At 62.7% G+C, this 23,647-nt stretch overlaps 1 protein-coding gene across 4 annotated transcripts in view; it reads right to left on the bottom strand.

The window, feature by feature from the left end:
• Positions 1-9,703: 9,703 nt before the first annotated feature.
• Positions 9,704-23,647, bottom strand: part of WNT7B (Wnt family member 7B) — a 51,502-nt gene continuing 37,558 nt past the window's right edge. For 2 of the 4 annotated variants that reach the window (XM_061205706.1, XM_061205705.1), the window contains exons 3-5: positions 18,033-18,304; positions 12,000-12,475; positions 9,704-10,378 (exon numbers count right to left, since the gene is read on the bottom strand). In XM_061205706.1, coding sequence (XP_061061689.1) covers positions 10,309-10,378; positions 12,000-12,475; positions 18,033-18,304 — 818 coding nt within the window. In that variant the 3' untranslated portion in view covers positions 9,704-10,308. Of the gene's footprint in view, positions 12,476-18,032; positions 18,305-23,647 lie in introns of all 4 variants that reach the window. The other 2 variants (XM_061205708.1, XM_061205707.1) reach the window with 1 other exon arrangement.

The following is a 23,647-nucleotide window of genomic DNA, read 5'->3' as shown; positions in this document are numbered from 1 at the left end:
GCTCACTGGGCAAGAGCTCCCCCTGAACTCCTAATCCTGTAGGAACCTTGAACCCAGCCAGGACCTCGGGCCCAGGGTGGGAGTTACTCTGTTCCCGGGGCTGCTAGACGGATCTGCTTAGCATCGCTAAGCAGTTTGGTTTTGTTTTTATGTATTGTTGTTTTCTGGTATTTACGGCATTTTCTCATTGAACCAATGTCTGGAAAATCTCCACCCATTGATTGGGTCAACAAAACATTGCTGTATTCCTGCTATGCCCTGGGCCCTGTCACTGGGCCTCGCTGGTGACAAGCCAGCGATGGTTGTACATGCCAGTGGAACCAACCGGAAGTCTGGGGGACAAGCTCGGTGAGAGCCAGCTCCGGGGACGGGGCAGACAGTGACGTGGCCTCTGCAGTATGGAGCCTGGGAGGGTCTCTCTGAGCTGGTGACCACCAAGCTGAGACCCAAAGCAGGAGGACAGCCACACAGAGGTCTTCTGGGGACTGTTTCAGGCAGAAGGCACCTCATCTGCCCCACCGGCAGATCAGGGGGCAGGAGGGATACCAGGGGTCGTGGGCAGACCCTGGCCAGGTTGAGGGGAACCAGACAGTCCTGGGCAGGAGGGGCTGGGCGGGGACAGAGCAGAGTCAGGAGACTATTAGGTGCCACTGTTTATTGGATGTTCACTCCTCACCAACACGGTCCTGCTGGCCCTCGCGAGGGAGAGCCCTCGGAGGCGTGGACCGTGGTGACCCCGACCAGCCTGGGGCACGTGCTTCTCCGCTGGCACACAGCCCGCAAGTGTGAGCCAAGGCCAACCCGGGCCCACTCCACCCCAGAGTGGCCCTCACAACCCAGCCAGCAATCAGACCCAGTGGGCTGGGATGCAGCCAGGAGCTCTGCGTTTCTCCCGCAAACCCAAATTCGGGCAGTAACAGCTGTCCTCTGCCTTGTGGACCCCCCCACCAACTTTGCCCTCTTCTTAGAAGGAGCTGCCTCTGGCGGGCGGGGTCTGGGGAGTCCGCCAGCCCAGGCTGTCTGTAGAGGGCTGAAGAGGGGCCTCAGAGACATCCAGGTCCTAATGCCGTGCTTGTACATGTTTCCTTACATGGTACATGTGACTAAAGTCAGGATCTTGAGATGGGAGATTATCCTGGATTATCCGTGGGCCCTAAACGCAGCCAAAGGGGTCCTGAGAGGGGGCAGGGGGCTCCGACACACACAGAGGAGCAGCCACGTGAAGACGGGGCAGACAGAGGCGGGAAGATGCTGGCCTTGAAGGCTGGCGTGACGCGGCCACAAGCCAAGGATGCTGGCAGCCACCAGGAGCTGGAAGCATTCTCCCCGAGAACCTCCCAGGGAGGTGGCCCTGCCCACACCTCGACTTCGGACTTCTGGCCTCAGAAGTAAAGCCGCCCAGCTGTGGAGGTTGGTTAGAGCAGCCGTAGGAGAGAGCGCCCGGCCTCCTCCTCAGCACCCAGGGAAGGGGAGCCCGGGCTGCATCCTCACTCACTGCAGCGAAAGCCTTCCTGTGTCTCCCCTGGGGTGGGAGCACCTTGGGGTGTCTTCCTCACGCCCGGGACGCAGCGCAGGAGCCAACAGGAGCAGCCGGAGTGGCACCCCCAAATAGGGCACGTCTGCCACTCCCCACGGCTGATGGAGGCTGGTCCGAGGGCGACTGGGCATCCGGAGCAGGGGGAGACTTCACGGGAGGCCGGGGTTTCCGTGGCTGCTGGGGGGAGAGGGGCCCGGTGCCTGGGGCCAGCGCTGGCGGGTGGGGGCCTGGGAGGCCCCGGAGCAGAGGGCGGGGGCCGCAGGAGGGCGCGCTGGCTGGGGCGCGCGGGGACAGGCCAGCCTTCCCCTGAGCCAGGCGGCTCAGCCAAGCGTGCGCTGCAGGCCCCAAACCCGCCACCCAAGCCCTTGTAAGAATAAGAACGAACATTTGTGTTGCATGTTGTGTGTGTCGGGGTTTAGTTTTCTTCTCCAGGCTAAAAATAGGCGCATCTTGTGTCCCTGCGGGGATTCCTGCCCCGCCCGCCGGTTGGCCCTGGCCTGGCGCTCCCAGTCTCGTGCCAAGTTGTGACTTAACTGCCGGTGACGGGAGCACGAAGGTATCAGAAAACGATTATGGGGTCAGGGTGCCCATTACAGCCCTGCAGGAGGCATGTCAGCGCCGGGCCGGCCAGGCCAGGGGCCGCATCGGGGTGGGGGGCAGCCAGGAGGGGCTTGGACGCCGTCCCGGCCCCGCCTTCACCCAGTGGCAACGATAATATGCCCCCCGACTAACAGGGAAAGAGACAACGCTAACACAGCCGGGGCAGGGGTGGCACACACGGGCTGTCCTGGCAGAAGCCACGTCCCAGCTGAAGGGGGACCAGGAGCCACGAGGGGAGGGGAGTATCAGCCAGAGGGGGCAGGGGCCCCAAAGAAGGGCTGAAGGAGGGGCTGCAGACCGTGCAAGGGGGCTGCCGCCAGGTGGTGTGTTCACACCGCAGGCCGCGGTGGCCGGCTGCGCTGCGCTCCAGGGTAGAGCTGGGGCATGAACCTGGAGGTCCTCAGGCAGGGGGGTGGACAGGCTGTGGGGAGGGATCCCCAGGGCGGGGGCACATGCTGGGTGCCACTTGCAGGAGCCTGCAGGGGCTCAAGGAGGTCGATGGCCACCCTGGCCTGGGACACAGTGATTCGGAACCACAGACGGCCTTGTGGCCCTGAGAACCCCGTGAGCGGACAGGAGGGGACCCTGAGCCCCTGAGTCCCAGCCTCAGTCAGGGGCCAGCAAAGGGTGAGAAGCCCCCCAGGAAGGAACCAGAGAGGGGGAAGGGCACCAGCTGAGGGAGACCCCGAGGACAAGGGAGAGGTTGGGGCCCGGGGCTCCCAGGCCCTGAGGCTGCGGTAGACCACGGTCATGAGGGAAATCTGTAAACTGTAAAGAGCCGAGGGCGCACCGGGGCAGGGCTCTTGGTATCCTCCCAGAGCCTGTGGGGCCCGCCCCGTTCAGGGCTGGCCGGGGCTGGCAAGGCCTCTCTGCACAGGCAGAGGTCCCCAGGGAGACAGCCCTGCTCTCCCCAGGGGAGGGTGGGAGGGGCCGTCTACTCCACAGCCCCCCACCCCACCCACGAGCCTGCCCAGGGGGGAGGGGGCACTGAGCAGGGGCTTGCCAGCGTCCTTGCTTGGCTGCTGGCCTGGGGGGCACGTCTGCCCTCTGTCCCTCGGTGGGACCGGATGGTGAGAGCGGGAGGAGGAGGAGGAGGAGGGAAAGGCTGATGACTTCTTCTGAGTGCCTGGCTGGACCCTCCTCACAGCCCCTGGACAGGCACTCTCGTCCTGTCTTACAGAGGGGAAACTGAGGCACGGTTGGCCAAGGTCACAAAGACAGGAAAGGATCAGACCCAGAGCCCCTGCTGTCAGCCTGCTCCCCGGCCCAGCCAGCCGCCCCCTCCATCCACGGGCCACCGGGGTGAAGAGGGGCCAGGCCCTCTGAGCAGGAGGCAGGCCTGCATGCCAGTTGCTCCCCAGCCCTGCGTGCCCTGGGGCGAGTCTCTGCTCCCTGCACCTGAGGGGCAGCTGGGTGCTCAGCTCCCCCAGTCCACCAACCGTTCTCTCTCCTCCCGGCCTCTGGCCTGGCTGGTCCCTCTGCCTGGAACATCTTCTATGTCTTCCCTCCTCGTCTCCGTCAAGTGGTAGCTCATCCATCTCATGTGGCCAGCTCTGACCACCCACCCATCTTACATAACCCGCCTTGGCTTTTCCTAAGCCCTGATTACCTTCTTCTACAAAGAACCCTTTATGGTTTATGATGTTTATTACATGGCTAATAGATGCTCGTTGTCTTATGCCCCCTGCAGACTGTCAGCTCCCCATGGGCAGGACTTTTGCTGCATCGCCAGTGCCTGACACACAAGTGAGGCACAATAATATTTGTCAAGCAAATGAATGAGGGTGAAACGAAGTGCTTCTCGCCTCCAGAGGAAACTCCAGGTGAGGCACAGGAGAAGAGGACCTGGGCAAGGCAGCCTTCCCAGAGCCCGACACCATCCATCCGCACCCCACCCGGGCCCTGGCCCAGACCTGTGACCTCTTCCAGCCACAGAACCGAGACTCCTGGAACCCTAGACAGAAAGCACAGACTCTCAGCATCTGAGAATCAATGAAATCAGAATACCGTGGAGGCTGCACACCTCCCTCTCCATCATGTGGAGATCAAACCATGCTTGAATTCCTGCAGTGATAGGGAACTCCTTGCTTCCAGTAGCTCAGGCAGTGAGAAAGTCCTCCTAATGTGGCCTGAGGCCTGCCCCCCACCAGACCTCCTAGGGTTGCCCCAAAGTCTCCTCAGTGAGCGGCGCTTGCAGGCCCTTTCCACTAGAGCAGGGCTGCTGAGATCAGGGAGGGCCCCCCCCCGGCCGTGTGCACGCCCCCAGCTCCTGGAGACAGCCCTGGTGACTCAGCTCTGTCGCCACCAGCTGCCCTCCCTCTCCTAGAGTGTTTGCCGTTGAGATTTAATCGATCCTCCTTCCCTGGGAACCCAGGAGGGGAAGCCAGCGTTAGTCACCCCTTCTGTGTCAGGACCCATCAACAAGGCCATCCCCACTTCCTCAGCAGGCAGGGTGCCCCCTCCCCACACTGGCTGACAAGGAGAAGCTCAAAGTCTTGGCATCAGCCTTGGTAGCTCAAAGCGGGAGGCAAGGGGAGCTCAAGCAGCTGGGCCCATCCTGGATCTGATGAGCAGCTAGCCAAAGACGGCAACGGACAGCCCGGTCTCCAGGCCCAGCCAAGGTGGGGAGGCGGGCAGAGTGGCTTCAGGAAGGCCCCCAGTGCCCAGGCCTCCTCCCCACACCCCTCCCAGCCGATGACTCTTGTTTGAGAGACTTCTTTATGGAATGGGGGCGCTGTAGATTGCAGCCTCGGTGTCAGGGAAGCCAGCTGGCTTTGCCCAGAAGGCACAGGGACCACGTTGGCCCCGGGGCAAGGAGGAGCAGGGAGTGAGAGTTCCTGACAAAAGCTGGAAACCATGAGACTCAAGGGCAAGGTTCTCTTCTGTCCTTCCAGAAACTTCCGGAACCTTATCAGTGGTGGGGCAGCTCTCCAAGCTCCACTCTCCCCACTGCCCAGCCCCCGTACACTCCATGCTCCAGGTCCCACCCTAGACCCTCACTCACCTCCGCTGCTGACCCTGAAGCATCTCTTTTCCTCCTGCCTCCCTCCCGACCCCTCCTTTTCCTTCCTTTCCTTTGCGGCCTCAGCCTAGAGGCCACTCCTCCGGGAAGCTTTGCCGTCAACCCCACGTCCCGCCCCACCCCCACGTCCCGCCCCACCCCCACCCCCCACCCCCGCCCCAGGTCGGTTCCCTGCTCCTCTGCACTCCCAGCCCCTCCTCCCTCCGCTGCAGCCTCGGGGATGGATGGCGGGCGGCGGGGGGCGGCGGGGGGGGGCACTGAAGGCACCTGTTGTTCATCCTTCTGTCCCCCCCATCCTGGCCTGGGGCTTTTAAGGGAGGACCTCATTTCAGACTCATTTCTGGGACCCCACCATGCCCAGCCAAGCTCCGGGCCCCGAGGAGATGAGCGGTGATGGATGAGGGGACAAAGGAATGTGGGGAGGGGTGGACGCACCATCCCGTCCTGCTTGGTGGAAAAAGAGGGGCTCAGGAACCAGAAGTGAGGGTTTGAGCCAGAAACCAGGGGAGGGACTTGGGCAAAGTCCCCCAGCCCACTCTGGGGCTGGGGGGACGCAGTACCCAGCGGAGCAGCAGAGTGGCCCCAGCTGCGGCCCAGCTTCCCGAGCTGCAGACCCCTGGAGAGGCCTCCACGGGAGTCCTGCCCAGCGTTACCAGCGAGACCCCACACTAGGCTAGTCTGGAAGGAGTGGAGTCCTAGAGGCCACCCTTGGGCCTCAGGGTGGGTGGGCTGGCCACCCACGGGGGACGAGCGAGGCCACCTGTGTCCAGCACCTGGAGGGCGTCTCAGCCTGGCTGCCCTGCCGGCCCCTGGCCTCTGCCTGCAGGTGGAGTAAGAGGACTCCTGATCCTGGGCCTACGCTGCCTGCATCTGGCTGCTTCCTTGCGAGGCTGCGGGGGCAGCCGTTCTACAGCATCCCAGGTGGCTGCAGGCTTCCAGCTGTGCTCAGAGAGGCATGTGGCCCACAAGAGGACAGGCCAGCCAGGGGGGCTGGCCAGGCAGCTCTGGTTCGGGCGCTGCTCACCCCTGGCACCCTAGGAGCAGTGCCCGCCCAGGGGAGGCTGCACGTGGGCCCTGAACCCCCTTCACCAGTGCATTTGGTGGACCACCTGCCCACCTCCCAGACCTCTGGGCACTGCTGTGGGTGCCAGGCCTGCGACTCCCTGCGCGCTCTGAGACCTACAAGTTCTGATTCCCAAGAGTCCTGGGATGCCCAGGTCACGCAGCTGAGTCCCCAGGTCCTACACGACCAAGGACCTGATGAGCAGGCGGGGGCATCAGAGAAGGAAGGTGGGCGCAAGCTCCGACCAAGAGGAGGGAAGGGCAGGGACGGCAGCAGGTGAGGTCCAAGGTCATGTTCAGCTGAACCTCCTGGCTCCCGGGGGGCCCTGCCCCAGCGCCATGCCTCCTGGGGGACGTGCTCTGCTCAGGGGACCTCACAACTTCCCATTTGCCTGAGTGTCAGGAGCTTCAGTCCCCACTCACCTCTCGTCCCCCTCCTGGGCCCCTCGGGCCCCCTAGACCACAGCTCTGCCGCCCCAGGCCCACCCAACCCAGGTCACCTGCCCCTTTTCCCTTCACCAGGCCCACAACCGGCCCTCCTGACCCCTCCCCACCTCCCGGCTCTAGGAGTTATGTAGTTCACCCAGGTATCTAACCCAGATCCTGCCTGCTGCTTTTTAGCCCTGTCTTCCCTGTTCTGTGCTCGGTGAAGAGTGAGTTGCTGTCATCTCCTCCCTGAGACCTGCCTCAGCCATTCTCTTCCCACTCATCTCTGTGAGGCCTTGGACAAGGCCCCGGGGCCTCAGTTTCCCCTCGTGGCAGTTGGCATATGAATTGGGTGTAAGTAAGATGCCAGGAGACACCTGAGTTCAAACCCCGGTTCTGCCCCTCACCAGCTGGATGACCTTGGACCGAATACTGTATTCTCTGTGCCTCAGTTTTCCTATCTATAAAATAGAGTTAGCACTGACCTATCTGGGAAAGGGGTGTTGTGAAGGTTATGGGTAACCGTGGACCAGACCCAGCGGCTGGCGTGGTGGAGGGAGCTATTCAGTATTCCACAGGCCTGCTCACTTCCAAGGGCCCTCAGCCTGCTGGGGGCGGGGGGTGGTCCCAGCAATGAGACCTCTGCCCATGAGGACAAGAGCTGAGATGGAGGGTGAGGGAGGACAGAAGCCCCAGCGAGCTTGTTGGGGAAGGGGGGGCGTTATAGGGAAGAGGGGTGTGGGCAAGGGATGGCAGAAGAAACAGCATCCATCGCAGAAGGCACAGCTGGCACAAAGGCTGGGCAGAGGCTGTGGGCAGCTCTGGGGAGGGGAAGCTTGCTGGCAGGGCCGGGGGCTTTGTGTGGGGGGCCTCGGGCTGTAGGAGATGAGACAGAGGGTCAGGAAGGACTTCAAAGGCCACAGCAAGGAGAGAGCCTCTGCCCACCATGGCCACAGGGCCCCCTGTGAGCTCTGGCCACTAGACAGCAGCTGAGTGGACAGCCTGTAGGGGAAATAGCGTGAGAGACCTCAATGAAAAAGCTCGGCCTGAGAGCAAAGTGTGGGCAGGAGCGTCCTCCAGACAGAGAAAAGAGGGAACCCCAGCCTGGCTGGACAGAGCTAGCTCCTCTGTGTCTATTCTACAGAGGGGGAAATGGAGGCTCAGAGGTGTGGAAGAGCCAGTCCAAAGCGCTTTCCATCTCCCAGGCTGCGTCAGTCCGCAGTTGCACCCCCAGAATGGGCTGCCTGCTTAAGGCAGGAGTGGAGCGAAGACCTGGAGCCCCTGGAGGTCAAGGCCAGGCTTGAACCACCCTTCCCCCCGGGGCCAGACCAGGGCCTGGCCTCCAGCAAGCCTGAATGAGTGAATGAACAAGTGAATGAATGAATGAATGGGTGATGGAGACGTGCGCCCAAAACTCCAGGCTCCCCCTGCTAGTGTCCCCAAATCCTACTCAGGGAAGCCCACATGACCGCTCCTGCCTCGGTGATTCCGTGCTCTCTCGGGCACAAAGGGAAGGCAAGCCTGGGGAAGGTGCATCCCAGGCAAATTCAGAGGCAGGATGGCACCCGGCATGCCCGGGGCCAGCAGAGAGAGATGGGCCAGAGCCACGGGGGCACAGGTGTCACTCTGGGGCAATGAGCCACTGTGCTGGGGGTGCAGGGCCGCCTGGAGAAATGCTTCTGAAATAGTAGCCTCAGAGGTGGAGCCTGGGGCTGAGGGTCAGGGGGGCTCCCAGGCTGGGCCAGGCAGTGTGGGCTCGAAGCCTCGGGCAGGGCCCCTTGGAGGATGTGCTGGGCGGCCCTGGGAGGCCGGGGCTGGGGTTGAACCGTAGCCAAGAAATAAGTACAGTCTGGGCACCGGGGCCGTGGCATTCTCGGAGCTCTTTCCTCATTCCTGGCCCTGTGGGAGTAGCCGGACCCTGGCGTTCCGCTGCAGCCGCCACCACGGATTTGCTTACCGTCTTGTGGGGAGCAGGGGCCCCCTGCCAACCAGCCCCCAACCCCCCGGCCCAGGCCTGGCTCAGGCCCCACAAAGCCTGTTGACCCCCGAGTCCTGGCCCCGGCCACCTCCGGCTGCCACATGGGGAAACTGAGGCCTTCTGGGGGGGGGGGGCGCACCACAGGCTGCCGTGCCCCGGGTTGGGGGGCGGGAGGGACAGGACTTGGACTCCAGACCCAGGGCGCTCTCCTGTCTCCCCCTGGAGGGGCGCGTCCTCCTCCAAAAGCCCACCTGGTGGCCCCTCCGCAGGGATCTGGGTCTGGGGCCAGGCTCTGTGGGTACCCAGGCAGACGGGGGCTGTTTGATCAGTGGTTCTGCCTGATGCCAGGCTGCCGGGACAGCGGGCAGTGGCCAAACCGGCCCCACCACATGCCTTCCGGCCCTCAGCAGGAATGCCATTCATCCTCCCTGCTCACACGGTTAGTTACCGCGGGCGGAGGCCGGGCCTCTGGGGAGAAGCAGCAAGGCCTGGTGGCCAGCCAGGGGCCGCTGAGCTCCCAGGGACCTTGGACTGCCTTCCCACACGTGGAGAGGGCCAGGAGCACCCCAGGGGGGCACTGGAGTCAAAACCCACCGGATACCACTGGACAGACCCGCAGGGACCCTGGGGACAGACCCCTCCTGGGGTTGGAAGGGGAAGGAGGCACCGAGGGAGTCAGATGGGCCCAGGGCCTCCTGGCTGCGGGTCACCCACCCCCAGGCCCCCGCTTCTCCTGAGAGCAGCACACAGCCCCCCAGCCCGAGTCGGCTCGGCACCGGGCCCCGGCCCTCCTGTCCCTGCGGCCTGACCCACGCTGTCTAGGGAGGCCTGAGTCTGTGTCCAGCTCTCACCAGTGGCCCTTGCGAGATGGGGACAGGCTAAAGGTTCCTGGAGGGTTCGGCACGACAAGCCCCTCCCCTCGCACGGCGCCAGCCCAGCCCGCACAGAGGGGCGAGGAAGTCAGAAGCGGGGGCCGCATGCGGGCTGACGGGGAGCGGGGCTGGGCTCGTCCTCGGTGGGCAGCTCAGGCGTCTCCCGACCCCCCGGAGCAAGAGCTGCAGAGACTCCGCACACTCACTTCTCTGATTCCAGCTTTATTGGAGCCGAGCGCTCCCCTCTCGGGGAGGCCAGACACAGCCCATCAGAACCCCGGTGGCTCTCCTGAAGTGAGGGCACTGCGGAGACACGCAGCACCTCGGCCACCACCGTCCCTGCCTGGGCCACGCTGACACCCCACCCCCACCCAAGGGAAGGGTTGCTGCTGACAGACTGCTAGGGGACGGCGGGGTCTCGGTGGCAGCACCTCGTAGCCGAGGGACAGTGCGCATGACTTGGTGGCATCAGGGGCCCCAAGGGTCCAAGGGTCTGTTTCAAGCAGAAGGAGGAGCCTGGCTTGGGGACAGCGCGGCCATCCCCCCTGCCCCCCAGTACCCAGTGTAGGTCACAATAATTTAAAAGACACTATAGACATTTCGACGCTATATAACAATATAAGTTAACCAGGTTCCTTGGCAGAAGATGCTAGGCCTGTGGACTCGGGGGTGTCCTGGGACCCAGGATGGGGGGGGAAGGGGACTGGGGGGCATTCACAGTGGCCTGGAAGCTCTCAGGACAGCCGCTGTTGGTGGAGCGTCCTGGCATCATCGGGGCAGGCAGGGTGGACGCCAGGGCCAGGGCCCAGGGTCACTCACCCCAGGCTAATGTCCGGCCCACTTGGCTGGTCAGTAGCCTGAAGACACATTTCCACGGGTTTCTGCGAGAAAACACCCTAAATTCAGAGCAGGGACAAGTGTATGGGCAGTGGTGCGCCAGAAGCAGGTGCACACCAGCCTTTCTGGGCCCGGACAAGTTGTGCCTCAGTCTCCCCAAGGTGGGTGGGAATATTGCCAGAGGACACGTCCAGTGCCAAGTCCCTGGCCCCCAATCTCTCCCTACCCCACACACAGTTTAAAACCAAGCAGGACCCCTTTCCATGCCCGTCTCCCAGGTTTCGGGGTGATTCGGACCTCAAGGGAGGGTCTGCGTGGTATGGGGACCACGGGGGAATGTCTGGAGGGCAGGCATCTGCTGGCACAGCAGGTGGGAACCCAGCGGAGCAACGCCCTATCCGAGTTTTCTCAGCATCGGGGCCAGGGCGAAAGGACAAGGACCGGGCAAGAAGACCACAGGAGAAACTCTCAAAGGCACCTCGAGGCGGGGCGTGGACCCCGGTGAGGCTGGCAGCGGGGGGAAGAGCACGGCCAGATTTTTCAAGGCATGGGGGCTGCCCCTCACCCTGGGCATCCCCAGAACGCGTCCTTCAGGGTGAGGAGGCCTGAGCCAAGGCGAGAGCCTCCACTCATGGCCTTGGGGTCTCTGGCTAGTGCTTGAGCCATTCTGGGCCTCAGTGTCCCCATCTGTCAAATAAGGCAAACACCCCTGAACTATCCCCCTTCCCACCAGCTTGCCCCGGCACAGCGCTGTCCTGGGGGTCTGGCTGGTTCCAGGGTGGGAGGGGGCTCTGTAAACTAGGGGGTGTCAGGCTGGCGGGGGACCAGAAGAGCAACAGCATTAGGGAGGGGATGCAGCACTCCTGGAACCTGACGTGGGTGACATTTCGATGTGCTAGAGCTGATTTTCAAAAGAAGGAAAGAAAGGGCCAGAGGTTCCTGTCCGTGGCTCTGCTCAGAGGCCGTCTTGGCCATGTCAGCCACCAAGCCCCTGCCCAGCTCACATGGGGACCACATGCACCGCCACCTCCCCAGGGACAGGGCCATACACAGGGATGCTCCCGAGGGTACCCAGGGGCCAGAAGAGGAAGCAGAGGGCAGCAAGGGGATGAGCTAACACGGAGTATGGAGTTAGGACCGGCTATGCCTTAGTGCTAAAATCCTCTTCTGATACTAAGAAAACATAAATAATTTTTGTCAACATTTGCCCAAACCACCCTGGAGCCCAGTGACTGAGGCGGCCTGGGACAGTCTTTCCGTGTCCATACCACCAGGCGGCGGAGGACACTCAGAGTCTTGTCGCTTTGCTTTCCGGGGTATGTGGGTGTCCTTGGGGTTCACTCTCCCGGAGAAAAGAAAAAAAATTCACTGGGCCCCTCGGGGACACTCATGCCATGGGCCTCACCCTCTGGGCCAGGTGATGGGCACTGTTCTGCCACGGGAGGGGACAGGAATGGCAGGAGGGAGCCCCTGGGGGGCAAGGACAGGGTGACCGGCCCCGGGGGAGCTCTGCCGCGCCCGCCCGCCCGCGGAGCTCCCACCTTCTCCACCCACCTCTGCCCGCGGGCCCGGCCGGGAGCACAAGTGCAAAACACGGCGGGCGGGGCCGCGGGGCGGGGCCGCGGGGCGGGGGGCGGGGCCGCGGGGCGGGGAGGAGCCGCTCACTTGCAGGTGAAGACCTCGGTGCGCTCGCTGCACGTGTTGCACTTGACGAAGCAGCACCAGTGGAACTTGCAGTTGCACTGCCAGACCTTGGTGTACTGGTGGGTGTTGTAGCCGCGGCCGCAGCACATGGTGTCGCAGCCATCCGCGCCGGGCGAGGTGCGGTTGCACAGGCGGCCCTGGGTGCCCACGCTGCCCGTGGCCGCGTCCTCCTCGCAGTAGTTGGGCGACTTCTCGATGTACACCAGGTCCGTCTCCATGGGCTTCTGGTAGCTGCGCAGCTGCTTGATGCGCAGGAAGGTGGGCTGCCGCAGGCGGCTGGCCCGCACCACCTCCACCTGCACCGCCACGTTGTACTTCTCCTTGAGCAGGTGGCCCACCTCGCGGAACTTGGGCAGCGTGGTCCAGCACGTCTTGGTGGTGCACGAGCCGGACACGCCGTGGCACTTGCACTCCAGCTTCATGCGCTCCTCCAGGACCTGCGGGCCACGGGGCAGGCTCGGTGTGGGTGGAGGGCCGGGGCCTCCCCGCTCCCTCCCACCCTGGCCTCCTCCAGACCTGGACCCGGCTCCCCACCTCCCGCTGTGTGACCACACGGTCAGTGTTTCCTCCTCCCAGAGCCTCAGTCTCCTCATCCATTAAATGGGGCTGCTGACCATAGGTCCCTACCGCATAGGGCCTTGTGAGGGTCCAGTGAGAATATTCAGAACTCGGCAGAGCATGGCGTACATTTGTCAAATGTGTTTCACTAAATTCTTACGGGAGCTGCAGGTCAATGCACTGATGAGGAAACTGAGGCTCAGGGGGCCATGGGACTCCCTGCCAGTCACAGAGTGGCAGGTGGAGAAGTTGGTGCATGCACCCATCCAGGCTGGAGGAGGCGCCTCTTGTTGGTACCAGGTCCAGCAACAGCAGGTGCTTAGTAAGTGTGGATCCCCCACCCCTGTCTCTTCCACTACGCACCCTCGTGCCTGGTGTAGGCCGTGGCATGCAGTCGGCGCTTAATAAGTGGCTGTTCAGTGAAAGCCTGGCACGCACACGGAGCTCTGTACACCTTTGCTGAAGGACAGAGTGGGGGCGGGCGGGAGGTGAGTGCATGGATCAGTGAGGCCCGGGCGTGCCGTCTGCTGGGAAGCCGCCCTCCGACCAGTGTTGTTCTTTCTCTCCCGCTCCCCGAGGGCCCGTGATGGGTGCAGCCGTGTTTTCCTTGGGCCTCCCTCCTTGACCCTGGAAAGCCAATTCCCAGAGCCAGCCCTGACCCCAGGCACTCATTTACCCGGATCGAAAAGGCCCTGCCAGCCAGGCCTGATTAAAGATGGGGAATCATTAGCTGCCGCCCCACGACTGCACAAGGGCCATTTGTCAGCTGTCCGGGCTCCCGCTGGCCTCATTGTGACAGCCCAGCCCTACAGGGTCTTGGCCACCCTCTGCCCCCTGGTCCAGAACCCCAGCCCTGACCCTCAGTGAATGAATGAATGAATGAACAAATGAGAGAAAGAGAGAAACATCCACGGTGTCGGCTACTGCCCACTCACTTTCCCAGCCCTGACCCTCAATGAATGAACAAATGAAAGAAAGAGAGAAACATCCACAGTGTCGGCTACTGCCCACTCACTTTCCCTGCCCTGACCACATGGGGCCCTGGACCAAGGCGAGGAACCCCGGGGCTCACGGTCCAGGTGGGAAACAGGAGGAAACTGACACACAAAGCAGCAAAGTGCACGGACTGTGAGAGGGGGAGGCTGCCTAGGGCGGGGGGCTTCCTGGAGTAGGTGGTGCCTGTACTAGGTGTTGATGGAGGAGTAGGAGCTCATGAGACAAAGAGGAGGGGTGAGCCAGGAGGGGTACGGCGCAAGCAAGGAAGGGAAGATTCGGCCCAAGTGAACATGACGTGAGGCTGGTGGCCTGGAGTTTGGGGAGTGAGGCTCTCTGCTCCTGTGTGGAGGGTGTCCCGGGGTGGAGACAGGAGAAGCTGGGGAAAAGGGAGGAGGAAGGAGAGGGAAGGGTGATGCTCCAGCATGGGAGGGCCGCGGCGGGGCGGGCCCGGCCCCAGTATCCAGAGGAGGGGAAGGGGCCAGGTTTGGGGAATATTCAGAACTGGAATTGCAGGGCTTGGTGACTGTGCCGTGGGGTGTTTGGGTGGAAGGCACTGGCCAGAAGTCGGGTCTGGGGGTCTGGGTGAAGGGTGGGACCTCCACCCCGGAAAAGTATATCTGGACCTCTTCTCTGCCTCCAGCCCCTCCCCCGTCTCCCCTTCATCCCATTCAGACCTCTCCTTTCCCTCCTTCAACCCCGCCCCATGTTCATCTTTGCTTGGACCATCCCCTTCCCCCAAAAGCCCCTCCCTCCATTAATCTACCCTTCAAGGCAGGGAAGCTTCCCCTGCCCTGGCCACACTGCCTGCCGTGATGCCCCCGGGCCAGGAGCTGACCAGATTCATAGCCCTCTCAGAGCCCCCAGCCCGGGAAGCAGCTCACCCCACCCCAGGGTGCCTCCAGGAGGTGCCTCCTCAGACAGGTGGTGATGGCCAGAGACCTGGCAGGAGTGTCCAGGCTAGCATTTGTGCAGGCCAGGTGGTCCAGGCTTAACTGCCATCGGTATGCCCACTTCGGCTGCTGAACAGCTGCCCCACCTGCCCCGAGCCCCTTCCCTCCACCCCTTCCCTCCACGTTCAGATCCTGTGTGGCCAGATCCTGTGTGACAGTCAGCAGATGAAGGCGACTGGGCAGCTGTTTGCAGAGCAAGGGGCTGAAGCCTCGCTTGGCTGGGTCCCCTGGGCCTGAGCCTCTCCTGGGACGTGATCACAGAATTCAAGAATGTGCTGTTTCAGTCTCCAGTGCCCTCACGATAAGAGCGACAGTGACGGTGGCGCCAGTCCCGCTGCCCCAGGAGACCACCTGGGAGGGTGCAGAGTGACCCACCCTGCCTAGAGGAGCTGGCGGCTGAGCAGGGCCCCTCCCCTGGGCCTCACCCCTGCCCCACCACCCTAGGTAGTGGAGGGGGTGGATGGGGGAGCTCCAGAAAAGGGCTGACCGGGATTCTTTACAGAATAAGGGATGGCCCACACTCTGGGGACAGTGCTTAGTTACTGTCAAGTTAGGGGGAGTCACAGGGTTGATGGACCGTAGTCCTGAGGGAGCCCGGAGTTGAGCAGGTCTCCACGCTCAGCTTGTCCAGCCCTGGCCCACCAGGGAGGCGGTGGGCCATGTGCCGGTCTGGGGTGGGCTAAAAGAGTGTACCCCCCAAATTCATGTCCACTCAGAACCTCAGAAGGTGACCTTATTTGGAGATAGGAACTTTGCAGATGTAAGTAAGACTCGAGATGAGATCGTCCTGGTTCAGGGTGGGCCCTAAGTCCAAGGACACATCTCCTTATAAGAGACAGAAGAGGAGGGAACACAGACACAGGGGAGGGGCCATGTGAAGACAGAGGCAGAGACTGGATGATGCGGCCACAAGCCAAGGAGCACCTGGGGCCACCAGGGGCTGGAAGAGGCAGGAAGGGTCTTTCCCTGGAGCCTTGGTGGGAGCTCGGCCCTGCCGACACCTTGATTTAGGCCCTCTGGCTCTATGAGAGAATCAATTTCTCTTGCTCTAAGCCACGCAGTTTGGGGGACTTCGCTGTGGCATCATCAGCTTCCTCTCCACGTGACTTGCTGAACTCCGTGGCCCCGAGGGGGTGGGGGGGTGGGCCTGGCCTCTCTATAATGGGGCCAGGGTGCCCCAGCACTGGGATGACCAGTGAAGGTCTGGACTCAGTTCTCTAGGAAGCCTCAAAAGCCACACCCACCCTCCCCTACCACCATGATCAGCCCCCGGGGACACTGTGTGGCCACCACCGTTGGCCTCTTCCAAGGGCTCAGACCACACACACGCTTCACAGCCCCACAGGGTCGAGGCTGTTGGAGAGGCAGTGGGGGAGGGGCACAAGGTGCATTACACCCACTGTGCGGATGGGAAGACTGACTCAGCAGAAGGACCGGGTCAGCCAGGGCCTCACAGACAGCTGGGGATAGCGCTGGCAGGACAATCCCGGCTGCTGACCACTTTAGAGGCCTTTCCTGGGGCTGCCCTGTCCCTGACGGGCCCTCGCACTGCCCATCTGCTCTTCCCGCCCCTGACAATCTCCTTCTCCTCAGTTCATGGCTTCCAGGTTCATGACTTCACCCCAGTCCAAAACCCCCACCATGCTGACCCTCTTCCATCCTCATCCCCCTGAGCAGGACCGGGCCCCTTCACCAGCCTCCTTGTTGTCATGCCTCCTGTCTCCCTGGGGGCCCAATCCTGCTAGCCTCCATTTCCCTTATGCCTTTTCATCACCTGTCAATTGGCAGGACCCCCTCCCGCCCACCCCCTGCTGCCACCGAGTCCCCATGTGTAAAATGGGGACAGTGAGACCATCCTCCCAGGGGTGTGGGAAAGTCCCTGCTCAAGACCTAAGCCACCGCAGAGGCTCAAAGGCTGGTTCAGTTGAGAGTTCAGACACACCTCCTCCTCCAGGGAGCCCTCCTGGTGCCTCCATGTAAGTGAATCTCTCCTTCCTCTGCCTTCCCAGACCCAGATCGCTGTTTGCCTGTGCCTAGAGAATGGGGCCTACGTGCTGTCTGTGAGCTCCTTGGAGACAAAGGCTGTCACTCATTTCTTCATTCATGTGTTCATCTGACAATAATTTAATAACCACCTGCTGCATGGCAACCTCCGCATCTGCAGGATGAAGTCAAACCCTGGGCCTGGCGTTCAAGGCCCATTCGGGGCTGGTCCCTGCTTACTTCTCAGGCCCTGTGTCACCACCCCTCGTGCTCCCACCAGCCGGAACCATCTGCAGTACCCCCTCCCCCACCCCTCCCCCACTCCCACCCCTCCCCCACTCCCACCCCTCGCAAGTGCCAGCTCCTTCTGCCTCTGCTCTTCTCGGCTCCGGTACGTCCTTCAAGGCCTCACGTGGACACCACTGCCTCCCGGAAGCTACTGCTACCCCTCCCTCAGGTCCCTGGGCTCTCACTGTTTCTGGGTGCGGCCCCTGCTCCCCTCATGTGGACCCATTTGGAGCTGTGGGAGCTCCCACGGCCAAGGCTATGTCTCACTCCTCCCTGCGCCCAGCATAACGCCTGGCACACAGAAGGGGCAGCGAGAATGAATGAGCTCAGCTCTGGGCCCTGGGGCAGAGGGCATTTTCAACTCTTTGCCTGGAAAGGTAAGTCCTCCCTAGCCTGCAGAGCCCCTCAGGCCCTGGCGCCCTGGGTGCAGCCCCCCGGGCTGGAGAGCCAGACCCAGAGGCGTTCCGCTTGGCTGGCTACCCTATCTCGGGCCATCTTGCCGCCATGGCGGCCGCTCCTCCCAGCCCAGTATCTGGGGCCCTCATCTCCCAGGGGCGGGGCTGGACTCGCCCTGACTTCTTCCCCAGTGCGTCCCGGCTTGAAAGTCCTCGGTTATCACCCACCACTCTGCGTCCCGCACCACGCATGAAGCTGGCTGCCCAAGAGCCCCCAGCTCAGTTTCTGCCCTTCCGTTCCTGCTTCCTGCGAACACCCCTTCCTCCAGTCTCTCACAGCAATTTGAGCCAAAGGCCGCCTCCTCCGGGAAGCCTTTCCTCGTATATTGGCATGACCCCTCTAGGAGCAGGGCAGGGACATGGACTGTGGCCCAGGGGCCTCCCCTCACCCTTGGGTCCCAGGCCAGGCCCGGCTCCCACCTTGTGTGCAAACAGGGTCCCTGTCTCACCCCTACCGCCCTCCAGCTGGGGGCCGCGGGCATCGCTTCACGCCCAGCCTCAGTTTTCACACCTCTGTAATGGGAACAGTAAGGCCCACCTCTTCGGGCTGCTGGGACGGACAGAAGTGACGGCCTGTGCTCAGCACTACCCACCCCGCACTTTCAGGGTTCAGTTCACCAACTCCCTCCGCTAGGAGAGGAGCGCAAAGCTCCGACAGGTCCACACCGTCCCTGGGTAACGCGGCCGCCACGCCTGACCCAGGCCTGCCCGCCCCGCGCCGCCACGCCCACTGCTCGCCCCGCCCCGCCCACTGCCCGCCCTACCTTCCTGCCCGCCTCATTGTTGTGCAGGTTCATGAGGCGCCTCGCGTTCTTCTTGATCTCGCGGGCGTCCACGAAGCGCCGGGAGAAGTCGATGCCGTAGCGCACGTCGGCGGAGCAGCCGCCCCACTTCCAGCCTTCGGCCTGGTTGTAGTAGCCCTGCTTCTCGCGGTCGCACCCGCAGTTGCTCAGGTTGCCCTGGCTGCAGGCGGCGGTGACGGCGTGAGCCACGCCGGCTGCGGTGATGGCGTATGTGAAGGCGGCCTCACGGCTCCCTGCGGGGAGGGGACGGGTGCGGACGGTGAAGCCGCGCAGGTCCCGGCCCGGTGGGCTCAGGGGACCCAGTGCTGGGCCCTGGTCCTGCTGCCGGCCGGCTGTGTGACCCTGGGCTCAGCCCTTAGCCTCTCTGAGCTTCTCACTCAGCAAAGTGGGGCTGATAGAACCCCTCCATGCATGCCACGGCCCTGCCACCAGCATGTAAGACACTTCTCTTCCTGTCCCGAAAGCCTGGGCTGGAGGGGCCCAGTTTCCTCCTGGGAGACAGCAGTGGGGGGGGGGGCCTGGGAGGGGATGTTTGGGGTCTGTGCCTCTGTCAGCCTCCCAGCGCTGCTCTGCATGAACCAGCCACTTGTGCTGATCCTTTTGGGGGGGCACCCACCCCACCAGCCAGGAGCCAGACAGAATCGCCCCAGCTCAGAGCTGCCATCTGTCTGTCTCTCTCTCTCTCTAACCACCCACTGTCACCCCATCACCAGGCCCTGGCCTCCTGAATCTCCCTTCTCCTCCAACACCCCTGCCTGCTTCAGGGGCCTCTGAACTGCCATACTCGGGTGCCGGTCCTCCCGACCTCCCTCACCCGCCAGCCACCCTCCAGGCAGGTGCAAAGTGCAGCTCTGCACCCCCCCACACACACACACACACTTTCCCTCCCTCTCCTCTGCCTGAGCTGAGAAGGGAAGGCCTGCCATCCAAGCCTGAAGTCCATGTCCAGCTGGACCCCCCAGCCCCCTCTCCCCATCTGCCACCCAGAACAACTCAAATCCGGTGCTGCTCACATGCTCCTGGAGGGTTCCTGGTCTTTTTGGTGTAATTTCCTTCCCCTTCATGCCCAAATTTTAACAACTTTCCAAGGCCAGTTCCAATGCCTCCTCCTCCAGGCAGCCTTCCCAGACCACCAGCCAGAAGGGAGCCCGGGCTGCCCGATCTCCCTCAGTGGCAGGTCTGACGCTCTCATTGCTCTCGACACTGTCCACCTGGTTAGCCCTACCTCTGGGACTTGCCAGCTCCACACGGGTCAAAGGCCCCTCAGATGAGCGGGTCCAGCTCTCATTCTTTATTTTCCACAGCCCCCAGCCTGTGCATCCTGCCATCCTGGCCCCAGTCTCTTGAGCCCCTCTCACCTTGCCCACGAGCACAGAGGCTCCCTGCGGGCCACAGCCCGGTCTGTGTGGTCCCCAGCACCTGCCACTGTGGGTACAGAGCTCAGTGATGTCGACTGGACCAAAGCCAAGCTCTGCTGAGCGGGAATCGCACTGCCCTCAGCAATAGCGAGGTGTGGCCGCTGGAAACCCACGACCCCATCCTTGCACAAGCCCTGTGTTTGTGCCCCGCGAGCACCAGCGTGCCCCTCTGTGTGCTTGGTGCTGTCCCTGTTGTTGGGGGCTGGCGTCATCCCCCCAGTCTGAGAGAGGGTGGAGGGTCAAGTTAGGCCCATTCCATAAACATCCATTGAGCACCAACTGCATGCCCAGCCCTGTGCTGGGTGCTGACTATGTGCTCTGGGGTCCACCTCCTCACCCACCAACCAGCTGAGGGGGGCTCACCTAGATGGGATCCCTGTTCCCCTGGGGGGCTTACCCTCAGGGAGGTCCCTGTCCCCAGGGTGGGGGGGCCCACCCTGGGTGGGGTCCCTGTCCCCGGGGTGGTCTTCATCATCAGTGAGTTCCTCTACCCTGGGGGTCTCACCCTCGGTGGGGTCCCTGTTCCCTGGGGGGCTCACTTATCTGGGGTCCCTGTTCCCGGGGTTTCTCCCATTCAGGATGAGGACCAGGGTGAGACCTTCTGGTCTCAGGGGCCCAGGGCAGAGGAGGCTTTGGTTGGCCTCTGCTGTCTCGGAGGGGGCCATAGCTTCCTGGAAACTTCCATCCTCTGAGAAGAGCTGACGGGAAGGTGGTGTCGGGCATCCCTTCCTCCCCAGAAAGATAAGGGTCTGCAAAGGGCACAGGGCGGCACTGCCCTCCCAGGGCCTTGCTGGACATCCACCCCCTCCTCCCGGGTGGGCCCTTCCTGCCCACACTTCCCACCTCCCGCGCGGGGACCGCTCTGCTGCCACCGCTCTGTAAGAAGCCTCTCTCAGCACACTGAGTGGCTCTTGGAGGATCACCGGGGAGCCCTGGTCCCTGCACCGTCCAGGCCACCAGCCGGGAGCACCAGACAGACACAGGGACAGGGAGAGGATGGTGTGAAGTGGGTTACTGAACTCCTCGCTGTTGGTTTGGTGTCACCCAAGCCCAGCAGGGCCTGTGACAAGCTTGCGCACGGGCGGGGGAGCAGCGGTGAACTCGTGGGGGGATTCCAGGAGAGGAGGGGACCACAGTGCTCTGCGAGGAGGGGCACAGGGAACCATGGAACCTCCAAGAATGCCCTGACCTGCCTCTCTAAGGGGGGGCAGGGGGTGGAGTCAGGGAAGGCTTCCTGCAGGAGGTGACATCTTAAATCTTACCAAGAAGTATGAGTTAACTCCCCATGAGTGAGAGTGTGTGTACGTGATGTGTGTGACTGAGTACACGGTGTCTGAGTATGTGAGCGTGTGAGTGTATAGTTGTGTGGCGCGTAGGTGGTAGGTGCGCACTCCTGGTGCACACAGAGCAGGAGCAGAGGTGCAGAGGTGTGAAACGGCTTTCTGTTGCTGGCGCAAGTCTGAGATCAAGAGCAATAAGAAAAGAGGTGGCCGAGGTCCCAGGGAGCCAGCTTGTGGGTGGCCAGAGATGTCCCATGAAGCAGAGGGCACTTTCTGTGCAGGTGCTGCGGCAAGAGGCTGTAGGATTTGGATCTTGGAGCTCGCTCTGGCTACACGAGGGGTGGGGTCCTGGAACTGTTTAGAAAGTGGATTAGCAGAGCTGCGCTTCTCTCCTCCTCACGCCATCACTCACCTGCTGTCACAGCACCAGTACCCCTCTAACCCTTAACACGTGTTCTCATCGAACTGTCCCGACAATCGTGCAAGGCAGGTTCCGTCCTTATTCCCATCTCACAGGAGAGGACACTGAGGCACACAGAAGTTATGAGACCAGGTGTTAGGGGCTGAAGCAGGACTCGAACCCAGGCAGTGGAATCAAAGCCCAGCGAGGCAGACGGAGGGACTCGGGGCCTGGGGCGCGGGTCACCGGAGTCCATCCTGCCCCCAGCTTGGCCCCTGTGCAGCTCAGTGACCTTGGGCAGGAGGAGGCAGGAGAAGAGGTGTGCACAGCCCCCTTGCGGAGGAGATGCTGCACTTGGACCATCTGTGGACCCCAGGCGTGCAGTGGCGGCGGGGCGCTCGCGGCAGGGCAACGCTGGCTGGGAGCTCTGGGGAGGTAGAGCTAGCCTCAGAGTGGGCGTGTCACAAGCTAGGCGCCCAGCAAGGGGTTAGAAATCTCCACCAGTTGTGTAATCACACCAAGAGGCCAGGCCAACGGCGTTAAAGGTGCCACAACCAAGCCCTGCCTAAGCGAGCACGGTGTGGCGTGCCCTCGGAGGCCCTGGACCCGCCGCTGCCCGTGACCCTCTTCTTCCCCAAACGCTCTCCCTCCCCGTCAGCAGCCAGATGGGGGACTCCCACGTCCTCCGTCCTAACGCCCCCAAGCAGGCCAGCAGGCGCCCAGGCCAGGCCGGTGTGTTTGGAGGGCATTTCACAGAACCCTCCCTCCCAGCCTTTCTGCTCCCGCCTGGTTTCTGCTCAGACCCGGTTACTCATCAGTTACTCACCGGGCTGCCGCTCCCACTAATTCCTTTTTTATTTGCTTTTAATGAGCCAAACCCTCTCATCTCACCATGGAGACAAGGGGGAGGCAAGCGGTGAGAGAGTTGTAGTCTAGGGAGAACCGAGGAGGATGAGGTGGGGTCCTGGATGGAGGGGTTCCCACGCGCCCGCACTCTGCACGTGCACCTTATTTAATGCTCACGACAGCCCCGTGGCCCCATTTCACAGACCTGGATGCAGACCCAGAGGGCTTCGTTACTTGCCCCAGGTCACAGTGTGCCTGACGTGGAGGGAGGAGACGGGCCCCTCCCCAAATCACCACTGGGGCCGGCTTGGAATCCCTGGCGTGTCGCCTGCGTGTCCTCCAGGGTGAGAAGGAGCCAGTGCGTAGATTTAGAAAGAAGCCCCTTGAACCCGTGCGCCTTGGCCAGCAAACATCAATGGCTCCCCAAGCCTCAGAGATGCCCTCAAGCCCTGGAAGCCTGACCCCAGCCGTCCCACCCACCACTCCATCAAGCCCCACTTGGCCAAGTCCAACAGCTGGTCCACACCACTGTTCTGGAATAGAAGCAGCCTGGTTCCCTGCTGCCTGCCCTGGTGGACGCTGGCCCCCGCTTTGCTGGGAACCCTGCCTGCGTGCCCATGTGTCTGCAGCTCACCCAGGCTCTGGACGCAGCTGGGAGGCCCCCTGCTCCCGGAAGCCCCACTGGGGTGAGGGCCCTCCTCTGGGCTCCTGCCAGGTGCCCGCGGGCTGCAGGGGTGGTGGTAGGATCCATGTCTGATTCTCCCAGGTACGCCCACCCTGCAGCATTATTCCCTGAGTCTTCATGTGAGCAGGGCTGGGGCTGGACGCACTGCATTCATCACCTTTTATCTCCACGACCACCCACGGAATAGATCCTCTTGATGCGACCCGTCTCACAGGTGGGAACACTGAGCCTCAAAGGCGGGAAGTGATTTGCTCCAGGCAGTAGCAGTAATGGCCATCTGAGCACAGCGGCTGCTCCAGATCTGTCCGGTGATGAGGGTGGGGAGTTGGGTGAAGGCAGCGTGGATGGTCTGTTTGGGGCCAGCAGCTGTCCTGGGGGTACGCTTCGGACTTGGGAGGCCCGGGGGCCCCTCTTGGGATCCAGAGCCATCCCAGCGTGGATCTGTACCCTCAGACACCAGAGCCAGCAGCGGGGTCCTGCAGTCTGCGTCTGGCACCTGACAGGTCAAGGTGGGCTCCATTAGCCATGCGGGGCCCCCGGCCCGAGGTTTCGGGAAAGCAGAGAGGGAGGTACGGGGAGACTCAGGGAGAAGCAGGTGAGAAAGCCTTGGACTTGCATTCTCACACCTGCTGTGCGGCCCCAGGCAAGTCACAAACCCTCTCTGAGCCTGTGTCCCCATTTGCCCTACAGCCCCAGGAGCAGCTCTAAGAGCAAACAGGACAAGTGGGCATCGCCCTCAGCATCTGCAAATACTGAGCGGGCCAGGGAAGAGCAGGTACAGTGCGGGGCTCCAGGGCAGGCCCAGGCACCTCTCTGTGCGGTCCAGAGCCTCCTCCCCGTCGGCCTGCCCAGCTGCCCCCTCCACGCCTATTCTGGATGAATCCAGAACAGCCAAGCCCTCAGGGACCACTGCCCCATGGGTAAACGGAGGCGCTGGCCACTCAGGG

This window comes from Eubalaena glacialis, chromosome 11, assembly GCF_028564815.1.
Source record: "Eubalaena glacialis isolate mEubGla1 chromosome 11, mEubGla1.1.hap2.+ XY, whole genome shotgun sequence".
NCBI lineage: Eukaryota > Metazoa > Chordata > Mammalia > Artiodactyla > Balaenidae > Eubalaena > Eubalaena glacialis.
The sequence above is the reverse complement of the archived record's forward strand: the minus strand, read 5'-3'. Positions and strand labels throughout refer to the sequence as shown.